Source organism: Acanthopagrus latus, chromosome 2 (genome assembly GCF_904848185.1).
Source record: "Acanthopagrus latus isolate v.2019 chromosome 2, fAcaLat1.1, whole genome shotgun sequence".
Lineage (NCBI taxonomy): Eukaryota > Metazoa > Chordata > Actinopteri > Spariformes > Sparidae > Acanthopagrus > Acanthopagrus latus.
Genome location: NC_051040.1, coordinates 495,261 through 510,000, shown reverse-complemented (window position 1 = coordinate 510,000; position 14,740 = coordinate 495,261). Strand labels below are relative to the sequence as shown.

The following is a 14,740-nucleotide window of genomic DNA, read 5'->3' as shown; positions in this document are numbered from 1 at the left end:
CTATCAGCTGTTACACAAAGATCTTTGCTGTCAACTGCCAGGTGCCTAAAGCCAATAAGGCCCTGAAGCTGCCTGGGTCTCGCCTATTAGCCTACACCAGCTTCATCACCAGCATTATTTAAGAGTCAAGATGAATTTATATATATATATATATATATATATATATATATATATATATATATATATATATATATATATATATATATATATATATATATATATATATATATATATTTATATATTTTTTATATATATATTTATATTTATATATATAGATATAGATATAGATATATATATATATATATAGATATATAGATATATAGATATATAGATATATATATATATATATATATATATATATATATAGATATATATAGAGAGAGAGAGAGAGAGAGAGAGAGAGAGAGAGAGAGAGAGAGAGAGAGATATATATATATAGTCTAAAGTGCTCAACGGGTCATCTATGGCCTCAGACTGTCCAACAACAGGAACATCAGAAAAAAGTTTACAACCAAATCAATCAGTTTCTTTCTGTCTGAAATGGTCTGACGATGTTCACAGTCTGACAACTAAACTGATCCTTCACTGGACATCACTCAGAATAAAAGACTCTCCGACACTGAAGCCCATTAAAGGAACATTAGAGGACCGAATAGTTGTAATGTAGTAGCAGTGTCTTTGGTATCTTATATGAGGGGGTGAAAATGATAATTCAATATATTTAAAAGTCACTGTCAAGCCGTCTGTCCTACCAACTCAACATCAAACTTCTGCCCAGTTCAAAGCATCTGCGAGGCAGAGAGAGTCAGGCAGCTTGCTGTTTACTAACATGATAATGTGACGTGATTTAGAGTACATGAATTTAACTCACATGTCTTTGTCTTCATCACTATCGTGTCATTTAGTTTCTGTCTCTGGAAACTTGTAGGCAATCTAAAGTCCGGGTGCTGTTTAGCTCAGTTGGTAGCGCAGGCGTCCCATGTACAGCAGCTCCGTCCTGTCCTGTTGCTCTCACTCATCCTGTTCCCTGTCATATCTGTCCTGCCAATAAAGCCATATAAAGGCCCCAAAAATAAATACATAAATAAATATATGTATAGGTGAGGAGAAGTCAGCATGACAGTCTGTCATCCTGTCTGTCCTCCCTCTCTGGGAGTGAGAGGATGTTTGAGTGGGTCAGGATCTCAACCACAATACATGACAACAGCAGCTCCATGATTATAAACAATAATCATCCAGCATGGTGTATGAAATCAGCAGATATATAGTGACTTCCTTACAGATTTACTCTCACAATCATTTGGTTGGTGAGCTGATGTGAGAAAACAGCTCCACCTGCTGGTCACAGTACAGCTCAACATTAGTGCTCTGGCAGTGAAGGAAGCACAACACCAGTATAAAAATACTTTGTAATCAGTAGAAGTCCTGCATCCAGGTGTTACTTTAGTGAGCATATTAAATGTGTTTGCATCAAAATATACTAAAAGACAAGGAGCAAAATAATTTCAATGAATATTATTTCACTGGATTATAATGATGGATTCATGTGTTTATCACTTTAACGTTGCAGCCGGTTCAGATGGTTGAATCACTTGTTTGTTTGTAAAAGTTTCCAACATTACTAGGAATGAATTTCAGATTGTCAGCACTCTGCAAGAAACTCTACACTGAACATTTGAGGTTTCCGACTGTCCAGGGATGGACAGGGTGCTAGGCCCTGGTCCACCTCATCACTGTAAACACTGCATCATTTTAAATACTATCACAGTGTTGACTGAAAGAGCTGAAGTGCTAGAATGACTTGACCTCTGTAGTTCTTTTCCAGCCTACTGACGCTCAAATCGCTTTCACACACACATTCATACACTCATGGCAGAGGACCCCATGCAAGCAGCTGATTGGTCATCAGGAGAACATCTGGGGCTCAGTATCGTGATCAAGGACACTTCAACATGCAGCTGGGGTAGTCAGGGATTCAAACCAGCAACCTTTTAATTACTGGATGACCCGCTTATTATGAGGGAAGTTATGAAGCTGTCTGTCTGTTATGTTATCGTGTTATGCAGGCTTTAAACTATGTGTGGGGGGTGTCCTTACATTGGGGTGGGAGTGTCCTTACATTGGGGTGGGAGTGTCCTAACAGAGTCCTTAAAGCCCCCCACACACCGCCCAGATGTCCAGCTCCCTTATCCGACCACTCTCCGACCGCTCTGTTGCCTCTTGTCTGACCCGTTCGGCAGAGAAGTTGCATTGAAACGCACCACTTCGACGCGCTGCCTGCTGCACAGTAGCATGTACATTCTGCACTTGCGCGAGATGCAATAAGCGGGTGGCGCTTGTGTTGCGAGTTGTAAACGAGGCTTATGCACGCAACTCTCGTTACTTTCTCTTTAAAACAAAACTTAACTATTTCAGATAAAAACAGCTGCATACTAAACATGCAGTGAGGCATTACCAAACAAACACAGATTAATTGGTCCTGAATGGACATACTAACTATTCTCAAGCCGGTACTACAAAACATGAAAACAGGGAATGATGGAACGGAGTGCATAGAAAAACAAAGCGCACACAGTATTCTGCCCTCCCACACACCACGCTGATTCACTAGCACACCGCTAATCAGAACGGCCATTCAGCTGGCACACAACCGATCAGAGAATCCAGTGGCTCAGACATCCGACAGCCCTCCTCCTCAGACTTCACATGCTCCATCGGAGCTGACAACATCCGCACGGCTCCGAAAGCTTCCGACGCAGCTGAACACACTGAACACGTTTGTTACCGACCTCGTCCGAGTCTCTCCAAACGCTTCAGACGTCCAACGGTTGGGCCGGTGTGTTCCTGCCTTAAGGACACGTGACTCATTGACCCAACCGGCCTTCATGTGGGTTGTAATGTATTAATAGAGAAAAATACACAATACACAATTGTGACAAATCATAAGATAACAGAGACCCTGTTAGCATTAGCCTGCCACTGTAACCGTCACACAGTGAGAAAGCAGAGGCTGACTGTAACAGGACTGAGATGTGGTTCTTGGATTAGCATGCTACACATAGCCTGCAGCATGTAGCTCAATGGTACTTACATTATTACAGCTGTTGATTCATAATCAATCACACAGCGACACCTACTGCATGGGTTGCACTGGTTAAATCAATGACAACCATGCAGCCAGGAAAAATCCTTCAGTGAATACCTTCACCACAAAGTTCTTGTTTTTCACTTACCTGCTCAGGTTTTTATTATTCTAGATGTCAGACTGACATTATTGAATATATCCAAACAGCGACACACCTTTTAGTTAACAGTAGCATCCATTTTTCAACCAGAAACAGCAGCTCTTCGCCAAATCCACCAGACTCCATTTACAGACTCAATCATTTAACTGTCAGGAAACACAAATGATTCCAAGAGGGGAAAAAACAACAAGAAACTCACAAAAACCTTCTGGTTTGTATTTTCACTTTTCTAACAACAACTAACTTGGATTTGTTTAAAATAAACCATTATTCACTGTGCAAGTCAGTGTTAAGACATCTAGAGAGGGCTACGATAAAACACTGACTTTGTGAATGAGGTTTGGTGTAAATTAAAAACGATCACACTGTTCCGGCGCCAGGCCTGCGTGTGTGGGACAGCAAACTAAACTGTGCGTCTAGAATAAAGAAAGCAAAGCGAAGATAAACTGTGAGGCTGTTTAGCTAGTAGCCTACCCGCCAACACGTCCTCCCGGCCTGCCGCTGGTCTCTGGTCTCTGACGGGCTTCTGGTCTCTGGTCTCTGACGGGCTTCTGGTCTCTGACGGGCTTCTGGTCTCTGACGGGCCGCTGGTCTCTGGTCTCTGACGGGCTTCTGGTCTCTGGTCTCTGACGGGCCGCTGGTCTCTGACGGGCTTCTGGTCTCTGACGGGCCGCTGGTCTCTGACGGGCCGCTGGTCTCTGACGGGCTTCTGGTCTCTGACGGGCTTCTGGTCTCTGACGGGCCGCTGGTCTCTGACGGGCCGCTGGTTTCTGCTTTCCACTTCCGTCCGCCACTCTTCGATGTCTCATGTTGACGGTTTTGGCGCTTTCAGGCTCAGGTCAGGTCACCTGACTCGTCATGTCGTCACCACACAGCGAGCCAATCAAAACATCAGGATTATTTGAAATAGTGCGCCCCTTCCGGTTCCCGTCATGCATCAAACCTCTGTCTGGTATGGAAGCAAATCTGGACCATAATCCAAATTAAAATGGATTAATAGAAATGTTTCTTCATTTTTTGACTCATAAATTAAAAAAATAATAAATCATCCAAACTAGATTTTAATTTTCTTCTTCAGCTTTGAATTATGGCGGCGGGCATGAAAATGAAAATGCATTGTCTTCTTTGTTTAATTATTAGTAGTGTCATAAAAAGAGCAACCTAAAGAAGAAATGAAAATTCAGTTTGGATGATCTATTATTAATAATAATAATTATTATTATTAATTTCAAATTACATTTTGGTAACAATTTGCTGGGGCATCTTTTGATGGTTAAATCTCAAACATCCTTTTCTTTATCACCTCAGCTATATTCTGAAAATGAAAAGGCATTTCTGTTAATCCATTTTAATTTGGATTATGGTTTGGATTTGCTTCCATTGTCTGGCAGTGAAGAAAGATGATAAGGTGTTGATCCTGTCTGAACGTGTCATGAATCACACGATGTTTCTGGAATATCAGACGGAAAATACATCGTTATAAAGACATCAGTGACGTTCTCACAGAACCAGAACTGCAGTTGTCAGGATCACAGATTTATTGTGACATTCATCTTGTTCAGAACCTTTTCTGACCCAGTCGGCTCCATGATGGTTCTGGTGCTGTGTTGATGAGACGATGTAGTTCACTGAGCTTCAACACTAAACTGCATGAGGTTTGAATAGAATAGAATATACTTTGTTGTCTCCTCAGGGAAATTTTTCACAGACTCAAAGTGTGTAGTAGTATTTGTCAGTTTGTTGACTTTAATAAACAAACATCATGTGTGAGATTCATGACCCAGTTCAGACCGGATCAGTACTTTGTCATCTCTCTGTTCACCACTGTATAAAGTAACACACACACACACACACACACACACACACACAACTGAAAACAGGAAGCAGAGAAAGGATGATGTCACAGTTGATGAGGTCACAGTTGATGAGGTCACAGTTGACGTGGAGACCTCTGGAGGTCAAAGGTCATCGGTCACCTTAATCTGAGCTGGACTGTGACATGAACCAGTGTGCAGCTGTAGACGACGACATCACTTGAATCCACTGCTCTTCATCATTCAGTCATTTACTTATTTATTCATATATGTATTTTTTTATATATCCATTTATTTATTTACATATTTATTTATTTATTTATTTATTTATTTATTTATTTATTTAACGTGAAAGGAAACGTTGTGACAGCTGATGACTTTTGTGATCCATGCCAAAGCTGCTGACATCTCCCAGTGTCTAAAGTAAATGTATTCAACATGTTTTAATAAAGAAGAGAACTTGTTGATCTTTGACTCTGTAGTTCAGTTCGGGTTCAGTAAAAGCAGGATTTTCTGTTTGAGATGTTTCTGAAACTCTTTGTTTTCAGTTTATTCAGAACATTTTGTTTCCTCGTGAGTCTTTTCCTCCTTGTTTATGTCTATATAATGCTGTATAACATTACCTATAGTATAGGTCCTATACCTATAACACTAATATATATACAGTGTTGGGAGACTTGAACTATATAGCTTAACTACAATTTGTTGTAACTTGCTGGTAGTTAAACTACATTCATATTTTGTGCTGCATCAAGTAATTCCACTACTTTTTGGGTCATTTTTTGTAGTTTAACTACTCAATTACAATACAATACAAACTACAATTTTGACCAATAACATGAAATACTTTTTATTTAACAACCTATATATGATATATAATAATATATAGTATAAATGTTATTTGATTTTTCTGTAAAAAAGAAAAAAAAGGCATGAAACATGTCATGACATGCTCTGCCTCTGATTGGCTCGCCCTGGCAGCACTCAGAGAGTGGGCGGGTCTTTGTGCCAAGGAAGGCAGAGCTCATCTCATCTCGAGTTGAGAGGCATATTTCTGCTAAAACTTCTGCTGGCATGTGAATTTTTTGTAGGCTATTAAATTTTGTTCCACATACAACATGTCATGTCATTGTCCATAGCCGCTTGTCCCTTTCCATGGGGGGTGTTGCTGCTGGAGCCAGTCCCAGCCTTGCCTCAGGGCGAGGGCAGGGTGCTCCCTGGACAAGTCGCAGCTCATCACAGGGCCTCACTTATGGGGTTCAGTATCTCGCTCAAGGACACTTCAACATGCAGCTCAGCCCGGAGCTGGGATTTGAACCAGCAACCTTCCAATCACTAGTCGACCTGCTCTACCCACTGAGCTACAGCCGCCCCGCCACATACAACATTTAACACTGAGTATAATGAGTATAAGTAGTTGCTAAAACTACATTTCTCCAGGGGTGGAAATGTCGTTTGTTCAAACTACTACCAGGCTGAACTACACTGATGGATGAACTCTGAACTGTTTCATGTTTCAGGCAGCTGGCTGATGGGAATGGAGTGGACACAATAATAGAGACACTTCTGTGTGTGGTGCAACATGATTCTCTTTAAACGTCTCAGAGCTGCTAACGTGGCTGCAGGCCGTCAGGATGTTACATAAGAATTCTGTCAGGACTGTGGGAGAAAATCAAGTTTATTCAAGACAGAATTGGTCTCATAAACAGTCTGATGTACACAGCGAGGACAGAGTGTCTTCACCTCAGAGTGGAACTAAATCAGTCTGTCCTGAATCATGAGTGTCCAGAGTCTGCAGATGCTTTTATTCTGAAAAATCAGGTGTTCTCCAATTCTCGTTGGATAGTGAGACAGTCTGATGTGGCACAGTTAAACCTGCAGGAGTCAGGAGACCAGCTGCTGTCCCTGCAGGACCTGATGTGTCCTCACCTCGTCCTCTGGTGACACTCAGAGACCTTTAACTTGTGCTCTCTTCGTGGTTTTTAAACAGCGAGCCAAAGTAGATCCACATGTAGACAAACTGCACTGCTACACGCTAACTTTGGCCTAAAGGTTTTGTCCTAAATGGTGGATGCTGCCGCTCAGATCTTCTCCTGGTCCGGGTCCTGGTCCTGGTCCCGGTCTACCTCTCAGCGCTGAGTTTGTAGCGGAGAACAAAATAAGCGATGAGCCTCAGAGAGAAGAAAAAGATGGCGAGGACGATGAAGTCCAGGTAGAGTTTGGCATCCAGCATGTCCAGCTCCTTTAGGATGGCCTCAGACTTCTGGAAGTGACAGGTGTCGTCTTCATCACAGTGAAGATCCTCCCGGTCCAGCCCGTAGATGGACAGGATAACACCCTCAAAACCGTACCTGGAACACAACATGGAGCGGCTGATGAAATGTCTCCAATCAGAAGAAAGCTTCAATTGAAACAGTGAAGCTAAAACTGCTTGTTTCAGACAAAAGATCAACTCAAACGCTGTGTGAAAAACATTATACAATAAAAACAAATATTTAAGAGTGGATCATCTCGTCTCTATGAGGATGAGAATAAAAGTCTGGAGACAACTTCTCACTGAGCGTCGCAGGCTTTTCTCTGTTCAGTGGATGCAAAACTTCATTCTGTTGATGTTAGAAATGTAAAGAGTGTTTCTTCTTCTTCTCTCTGTTCACAGCTGCACTTATTAAATCAGACAGCGCCCCCACCTGACGTAGGAGATGTAGGACATCCACTGCAGGTACCAGGGGATGGTGTCGAAACTGACAAAGAACCCCGAGAACAACAGAACAGGGATCGCTGTGACTGGACCGACAAACGTCGCCACCTGCAGGAAACAAACACACCTGCATGAAGACGACAGGTGGACACACCTGAGCGTCAGCCGATACAGGTGAGTTCAGTGAGGCTGACCTGCAGCGAGGTGGAGGCGGCTCCGATGAGCAGCCCCAGACTCTGAGCCACCAGAGACGTCAGAACCCCCAGAGACAGGAAGAGGAAGAAGCGTCCGGCGTCAGGAGGCTGAGCTGTCATCCAGTACACGATACTGCAGTACACCACCGGGAACACCACCTGTAAACGGGCCAGAACAGTACTGACGTACAGCTCACCAAGAGAACGGATCAAACCACCACTGATACTCTCACCTCGTGAACGTGTGAATGAGTGTTACTCATCTTTACTTGTTAAATCTTCGCTCAGCTGTCTGAGCTGTCGTGTGTCAGCTCACCTGGAACGGGACGTCAGCCATCGTCTTCGCCAGGTAGTACGCCTTCAGACTGTACCAGTAGTTCAGGTGTTCCCTCAGGAAAACTCCCATCTCCAGAGGAACTGAAGCCCGAACACATGCTCAGAACTCAGAACTCACAAAGATACTACAAGAATTATTCATTGTTTTATTATTATTTGTTTTTTCTTTCCAGATAAATTAAAAGATTCAACATCAAAAGCAAAATGTAACTAAAGTATCAGAAGTCAAAGTACTTGTTGAGAGTATTATGATAGTAATTACAATATTAATGATGCATTAATGTGTTAAAAGTATTTTTACTGTGATGGAAGTAAATTTTACTACTTTAATATTTTTATAATATATTACATATTGTGTGTGTGTGTGTGTGTGTGTGTGTGTGTGTGTGTGTGTGTGTGTGTGTGTGTGAGAGAGAGAGACTCACAGGTGAGCACTGTGGGCATCAGAGCAGCGAACATGAGGAACAACATGGAGAAGAAGAGGAACCCTGAGTTACTGAGAACCTTCTTGGCCTCGTTCCCGATGCCCAGGTACAGCAGACCAATCAGGACGCCGATCCCGATGTGGGAGGAGATCCTCAGGTGAGTCAGCACCTGCTCGACCAATCAGAGCATGGATGTGTTACTGTGTGTGTGTGTGTGTGTGTGTGTGTGTGTGTGTGTGTGTGTGTGTGTGTGTGTGCTGCAGGTGTCGCTGTGTTTCCTCACCGAGTCTCTGAGGATGCTGAGGAACGTCCTCCTGAACAGGATGGAGAACTGAGTCATACAGCTGGCTGAGAAACTGTGACAGCCTTCAGAGGACGAGCTCTCCTGCAACACACACACACACACACACACACACACACACACACACACACACACACACACACACACACACACACACACACACAATTTTGTTTCGATGTGATGAAGAAATTTAATTTGATTTGTTAATTAATGGACCAAATTAAATATCAGTTTATGTGACTGATTCAGGGACTTCAGAGAATTTATGTTGGTTCATGATTTAATTCATTTTCCCTTCTGAAGGACAAACAGCCTCCAAAAACTGGGAACAATATAATGTATCAGTTGATTGACAGGCAGAGGTGAGAAGTAATTAAGTACAAATACTTCATTACTGTCCTTCAGTACATGTCTCCTGTATGTGTCCTCTGAGTCTCTGTGTGACTTCTCCTCTCTACACCTGAACTTTCTCCTCCTCACAGCTTCACAACAGCCTCGTTACTTTAGTTTGATGCATCTGAGGTGAATTCTGGATTCTTGTTATTTCCCAACATCAGCAGACTGATGTGGACCAATCAGACGCAGCGAGACGAGACAAAGACGTAAAAGCCGTAAGAAGCCGTAAACAGACAGAGAGGGAGGCTGGAATGTGGAGAAAAGGCGTGTTAGTGTCTCGTATCTGCAGAGAGTTTCTGATTTTCTCTCTTTGTTGCTGCTCGGGACGCTTTACCAACCCAACATGTGTCTATTTGACGTCCTGGGAATGAGACTCAACAATCAACTGTCTTTGTGGTGCGTTCAGGAACAGCTGGGACAAATCCTACTGATTCTACCTTTAACTTTAATAGTCTTTGAATTCTATTAATATGACGTGAGCTTCAGTTAGCTTTGAGCACAAATGTCCTTCAGAGGGAGACTTTTTACTCTGATACTCTGAGTCCATGTCAGAGCCTGAACTCTGTTACTGTGCTGGAGGAAACAAGCTGGATCCTTCCTGTTGGTTTGTCTCTATAATGACCGGGCTGTGTGATGTGTGGTGCGTTTGTTTTTCACCTCCTCTGTGCGCTGCCACAGGAGCGGGTGGAGGCTGGTGTCTCCATTCAGTTCAGTCTGATAATCCTTCTCACACTTCCTGTCCTGCACAGCTCGCACCAGCCGGACCATCTGATCCCCGTACTCACCTGACGCCACCTCCATCACTGACACACACACACACACACACACACACACACACACACACACACATACACACACACACACACACACACACACACACACACAGGGACAGGTTGAGGTTAAGTCACATTTGAGGTATTTGCACTTTATATGATCTTTATACTTCTACTCCACTACAGTACATGTACATCAAATGTGATGTACATGTACTTCATATGTACTTCAGATGTACTGTAGTACTCTGTGTGAGTACTCTTGTGTATTCTGGCTGGTCTCACCAAAGTCAGCAGGGTTGTGGTAGGTGGGGCAGCTGAGTCCGAGTTCTCTGAGGTACGGAACCAGACTGGAGACCTTCCCTCTGTAGACACACTGACCCTGACTGAGGACGTACAGCTGACACACACACACACACACACACACACACAGTTAGTATGAACAGTAAAAGTTCATGTTGTGCAGTAAAATGTCTCTGATCTGATTCCATGTGACATTATTGATGACTGATAATTGATTGATAACACTTGTTGTCACCTTGTCAAAGAGCTCGAACAGTTTGGCGCTCGGCTGGTGGATGGTGCAGATGACGGTCCGTCCTCCCTGAGCCAGAGCCTTCAGAAGAGAGACCACCTGGAAACAAGACGAGCTGTCCAGACCACTACACACACACACACACACACACACACACACACACACACACACTTGATTTATTGGCTACATGAAGTGATGAAGAGCCTGAAGCCTCAAAGACAGACTCTGAAATGTGTGTGTGTGTGTGTGTGTGTGTGTGTGTGTGTGTGTGTGTGTGTGTGTGTGTGTGTGTGTGTGTGTGTGTGTGTGTGTGTGTGTGTGTGACCTGGTGGGCTCATCAAAGAACATGACCGGTGGATTGTTGACGAGCTCCAGAGCAATGGCCAGTCTCTTCCTCTGACCGCCCGACAGGTGAGACGTCCTGGTCTTCACACAATCCAGCAAACCCAGAGCCATCAGGATCTCCCGCACCTGAACAGGAAGCAGACTGTCACCTCTGACATCACAACATGAGCAGGAAGCAGTCGGGGTCGGACTCACCATCTCTCTGCGAGCCTCCACCTTCTCCTGAAGCTTCAGGTTGGCTGAAACCTGCAGAGATGTGCAAGACATACTGCACAATACAGCATAAACTGTCGTGATGACAAACACAGTCTGTGAAGATATTTGATATTTATGTATTTTCATTTACTGTCGTTGTATTTTATCTGCAGGTATAAATGGGCGCAGTACTAATAAAAGTACTCCATTGAGCAGTAAGAGTACCATCATGGCCTCGTGCACGGTGAGGTGCGGCAGCAGCATGTCGTCCTGCATGATGTAACAGGAAACCTTCCTGAAGGAGCGCAGGGCTCTGGGCTGACCGTTGATCAGGATCTCCCCCTTCATCCCTGTCTCCCTGCACACACACACACACACACACACACACACACACACGCACACACACGCACACACACACACACACACACGCACACACACGCACACACACACACACACACACACACACACACACACGCACACACACACACGCACACACACACACACACACACACACACACACACACGCACACACACATTTCAGAGTGAATTTGTTAAATATTCAAACACGACCTGAAGCTGCTGTGATTGTTTCTTAATGACGTCATCATGTCACTTCCTGTCCTCGGCTGACCTGTACCCACCTGTACCCTGCCAAGATATTCATGAGGGTGGACTTCCCGGCTCCCGAGGGCCCCATGATGGCCACCAGGTCTCCGCTGGTGAATTTCCCAGAGATCCCTCTGAGCAGAGTCTTGTAACCTAAAACGGGACAGAAACAATCAGTTTTCAGGTTCCCAGGTTCTCTCAGAGATGCTCTTTGTCCTCCGGTCCTCGCCTCGGGTTTCACACCAATCTGCTTCGATTCACACAAACTCTCAGTGAAACACCCACAAACTGAACCCAGCTGAACTCAGACAGACTCCACCTGCAGGTTTTCATCCTGTTTAAACATCAACGTTAAAACCAAGTGAGAGAAAAGACAAAGAATCTTGTGTGAGCCCGGCCCGTAAAGCTCCACATCAGGTCCAGTGTTTGTTCTGTCTGTTCACAGTTAAACATGAAATCATGAATCAACCAGATCATAAACAAACAAGCTGCTGCGCCCGGTTGACACCAGCAGCTCAGTGACCAGGACACATGGGGTTACCATGGAAACCAAAGAGGAGAGTGGTGATGATGATGATGATGATGATGATGATGATGATGAAGACAACCTGCTGTAACTGCTGCAGTGTTTATCTGCTGATGGAGGCTGAACGCCGGTTAATGAGATTATCAGATTTAATCTGGCTGAATCTGATTTAATCTCCCTGAACGACAGTAACCTCTACTGCAGTAATACACACTGTACTGCAGTAATACACACTGTGCTGCAGTAATACACACTGTACTGCAGTAATAGACACTGTGCTGCAGTAATACACACTGTACTGCAGTAATACACACTGTACTGCAGTAATACACACTGTACTGCAGTAATACACACTGTACTGCAGTAATACACACTGTACTGCAGTAATACACACTGTACTGCAGTAATACACACTGTACTGCAGTAATACACACTCTACTGCAGTAATACACACTGTGCTGCAGGTAGTCCACCGTGATGCATCCTGGGTATTCCTGAAGTGCAGTGTGACACTTGATGAGGTCACTCAAGATGAGACAAGTAGATTAACAGTTAATCTCTGTTATGAGTCATGATCATTCTGAAGTGTCTCTCTCTCTGTCTGTCTGTCTGTCTGTCTGTCTGTCTGTCTGTCTGTCTGTCTGTCTGTCTGTCTGTCTGTCTGTCTCTCTCTCTGTCTGTCTGTCTGTCTCTCTCTCTGTCTGTCTGTCTGTCTGTCTCTCTCTCTGTCTGTCTGTCTGTCTGTCTGTCTGTCTGTCTCTCTCTGTCTCTCTGTCTCTCTGTCTGTCTGTCTCTGTCTCTGTCTGTCTCTCTGTCTGTCTGTCTGTCTCTGGGTGAGACTGCAGGTTTCTGTGAGGAAACTGAACTCTTTGTCTTTTTTACTCTTTTCTTTCTGTCTTTTGTCCTGAGAAGCTGAAACCCGATACAATCTTTTGTCTCTGCGATCGTTCAGAAGCTTCATCGTCACACGAGACAAATCAGTTTTAATGACACTTCCTGAAAGTCTGTTAGTGCTTCTGTTGTCTGAACACACTGGACCTGCTCCACCGGGTCCACATCATCTTGTCTGACCCGGTCTACGTTCAAACGTTCAAATGTTTTTATCAGACAAAAAACAGACGGCTGGAAAAAAAATGTCATTTTATGATCTCAACAACCCGTAAATGTTCTTTATTTCCGGAAGTTTTTAAACATTTGTACATAAATTAATAATTTAAACAGTGAGTCTCTGCAGCAGACTGACATGTGACAGACTGAGGACATATGTGTAATAAGTTTAATATGTTTAATATCTATCTATCTATATATATATATACACATACATACATATATATAGATAGATATACATATATATATATAGATATAGATATAGATAGATAGATAGATAGATAGATAGATAGATAGATAGATAGATAGATAGATAGATAGATAGATAGATAGATAGATAGATAGATATTCATTCAGAATATCATGAGAAACTGAAGATATTAATAATCTACTGATGTTGGAGTGAGACGCTCGTCTGTGAGTGGATCTCTGATGGGTCACGTGACTCTGATGGTGTTAATCTGGATCACTGTTGTTGACTCGTATGTTCTCTGTGTGTTTGTTGAGGAGTAACAGATAAGTAAAAGATTGCTGTGATTATGTTAATTTATCATCGTGCTGTTTACAGACGAGCAGTGGACCCTCGGTCCTGACCCGTACCACAAACATCATCAGGTGGTTTTCTGTGACAGAGTTGCATCTAATCTGACCTGCAGCTATTTACAGCACGAGACCCTGGCTGGGATTAACAGATTACAGCCAGGCGCGCGCACACACACACACACACACACACACACACACACACACACACACACTGACTCAGTTAGAAGAAGTTCTGATCCAGCTTGTTTCCTCCAGCACAGTAACAGAGTTCAGGCTCTGACATGGACTCAGAGTATCAGAGTAAAAAGTCTCCCTCTGAAGGACATTTGTGCTCAAAGCTAACTGAAGCTCACGTCATATTAATAGAATTCAAAGACAATTAAAGTTAAAGGTAGAATCAGTAGGATTTGTCCCAGCTGTTCCTGATGAGCAGGAGATGAGATAGTTGATAACATCACAAGACTGATGTATTTGATTACGTCATGTAGTATTTGTACTTTTTGGGGGCGTGGCCAGACAGGGGTAGAGCCAGCATCTTGTTATCGGAAGGTTGCTGGTTTGATTGCTCTGATCAGCATGTGGAAATGTCCTCTGGCAAGATACTAAACCCCAGATTGCTCCTGGTGTGTGGTCCTGCATGTCACCGCCACCATCAGTGTATGAAACAATGTGTGAATTACTATCAGTCACTTTGGACAGAA

At 43.5% G+C, this 14,740-nt stretch overlaps 2 protein-coding genes across 13 annotated transcripts in view; both read right to left on the bottom strand.

The window, feature by feature from the left end:
- LOC119033671 (olfactory receptor 52K1-like) overlaps nucleotides 1–4,106 on the bottom strand; it is a 126,517-nt gene extending 122,411 nt beyond the window's left edge. For 11 of the 12 annotated variants that reach the window (XM_037124091.1, XM_037124059.1, XM_037124084.1 and 8 more), the window contains exon 1: nucleotides 3,720–4,106. The gene's annotated coding sequence lies outside the window, so the exon portion shown is untranslated. Of the gene's footprint in view, nucleotides 1–3,300; nucleotides 3,372–3,719 lie in introns of those variants that run through there. The other variant, XM_037124151.1, reaches the window with a different exon arrangement.
- Nucleotides 4,107–6,726: 2,620 nt separating this feature from the next.
- The window catches only part of abcg1 (ATP-binding cassette, sub-family G (WHITE), member 1), a 12,249-nt gene continuing 4,235 nt past the window's right edge, over nucleotides 6,727–14,740 (bottom strand). The window contains exons 3-15 of the mRNA XM_037124758.1: nucleotides 11,899–12,016; nucleotides 11,483–11,615; nucleotides 11,258–11,308; nucleotides 11,043–11,188; nucleotides 10,721–10,844; nucleotides 10,468–10,582; nucleotides 10,067–10,212; nucleotides 8,996–9,097; nucleotides 8,713–8,881; nucleotides 8,268–8,368; nucleotides 7,952–8,110; nucleotides 7,747–7,865; nucleotides 6,727–7,410 (exon numbers count right to left, since the gene is read on the bottom strand). Coding sequence (XP_036980653.1) covers nucleotides 7,182–7,410; nucleotides 7,747–7,865; nucleotides 7,952–8,110; nucleotides 8,268–8,368; nucleotides 8,713–8,881; nucleotides 8,996–9,097; nucleotides 10,067–10,212; nucleotides 10,468–10,582; nucleotides 10,721–10,844; nucleotides 11,043–11,188; nucleotides 11,258–11,308; nucleotides 11,483–11,615; nucleotides 11,899–12,016 — 1,712 coding nt within the window. The 3' untranslated portion in view covers nucleotides 6,727–7,181. The remainder of the gene's footprint in view (nucleotides 7,411–7,746; nucleotides 7,866–7,951; nucleotides 8,111–8,267; nucleotides 8,369–8,712; nucleotides 8,882–8,995; nucleotides 9,098–10,066; nucleotides 10,213–10,467; nucleotides 10,583–10,720; nucleotides 10,845–11,042; nucleotides 11,189–11,257; nucleotides 11,309–11,482; nucleotides 11,616–11,898; nucleotides 12,017–14,740) is intronic.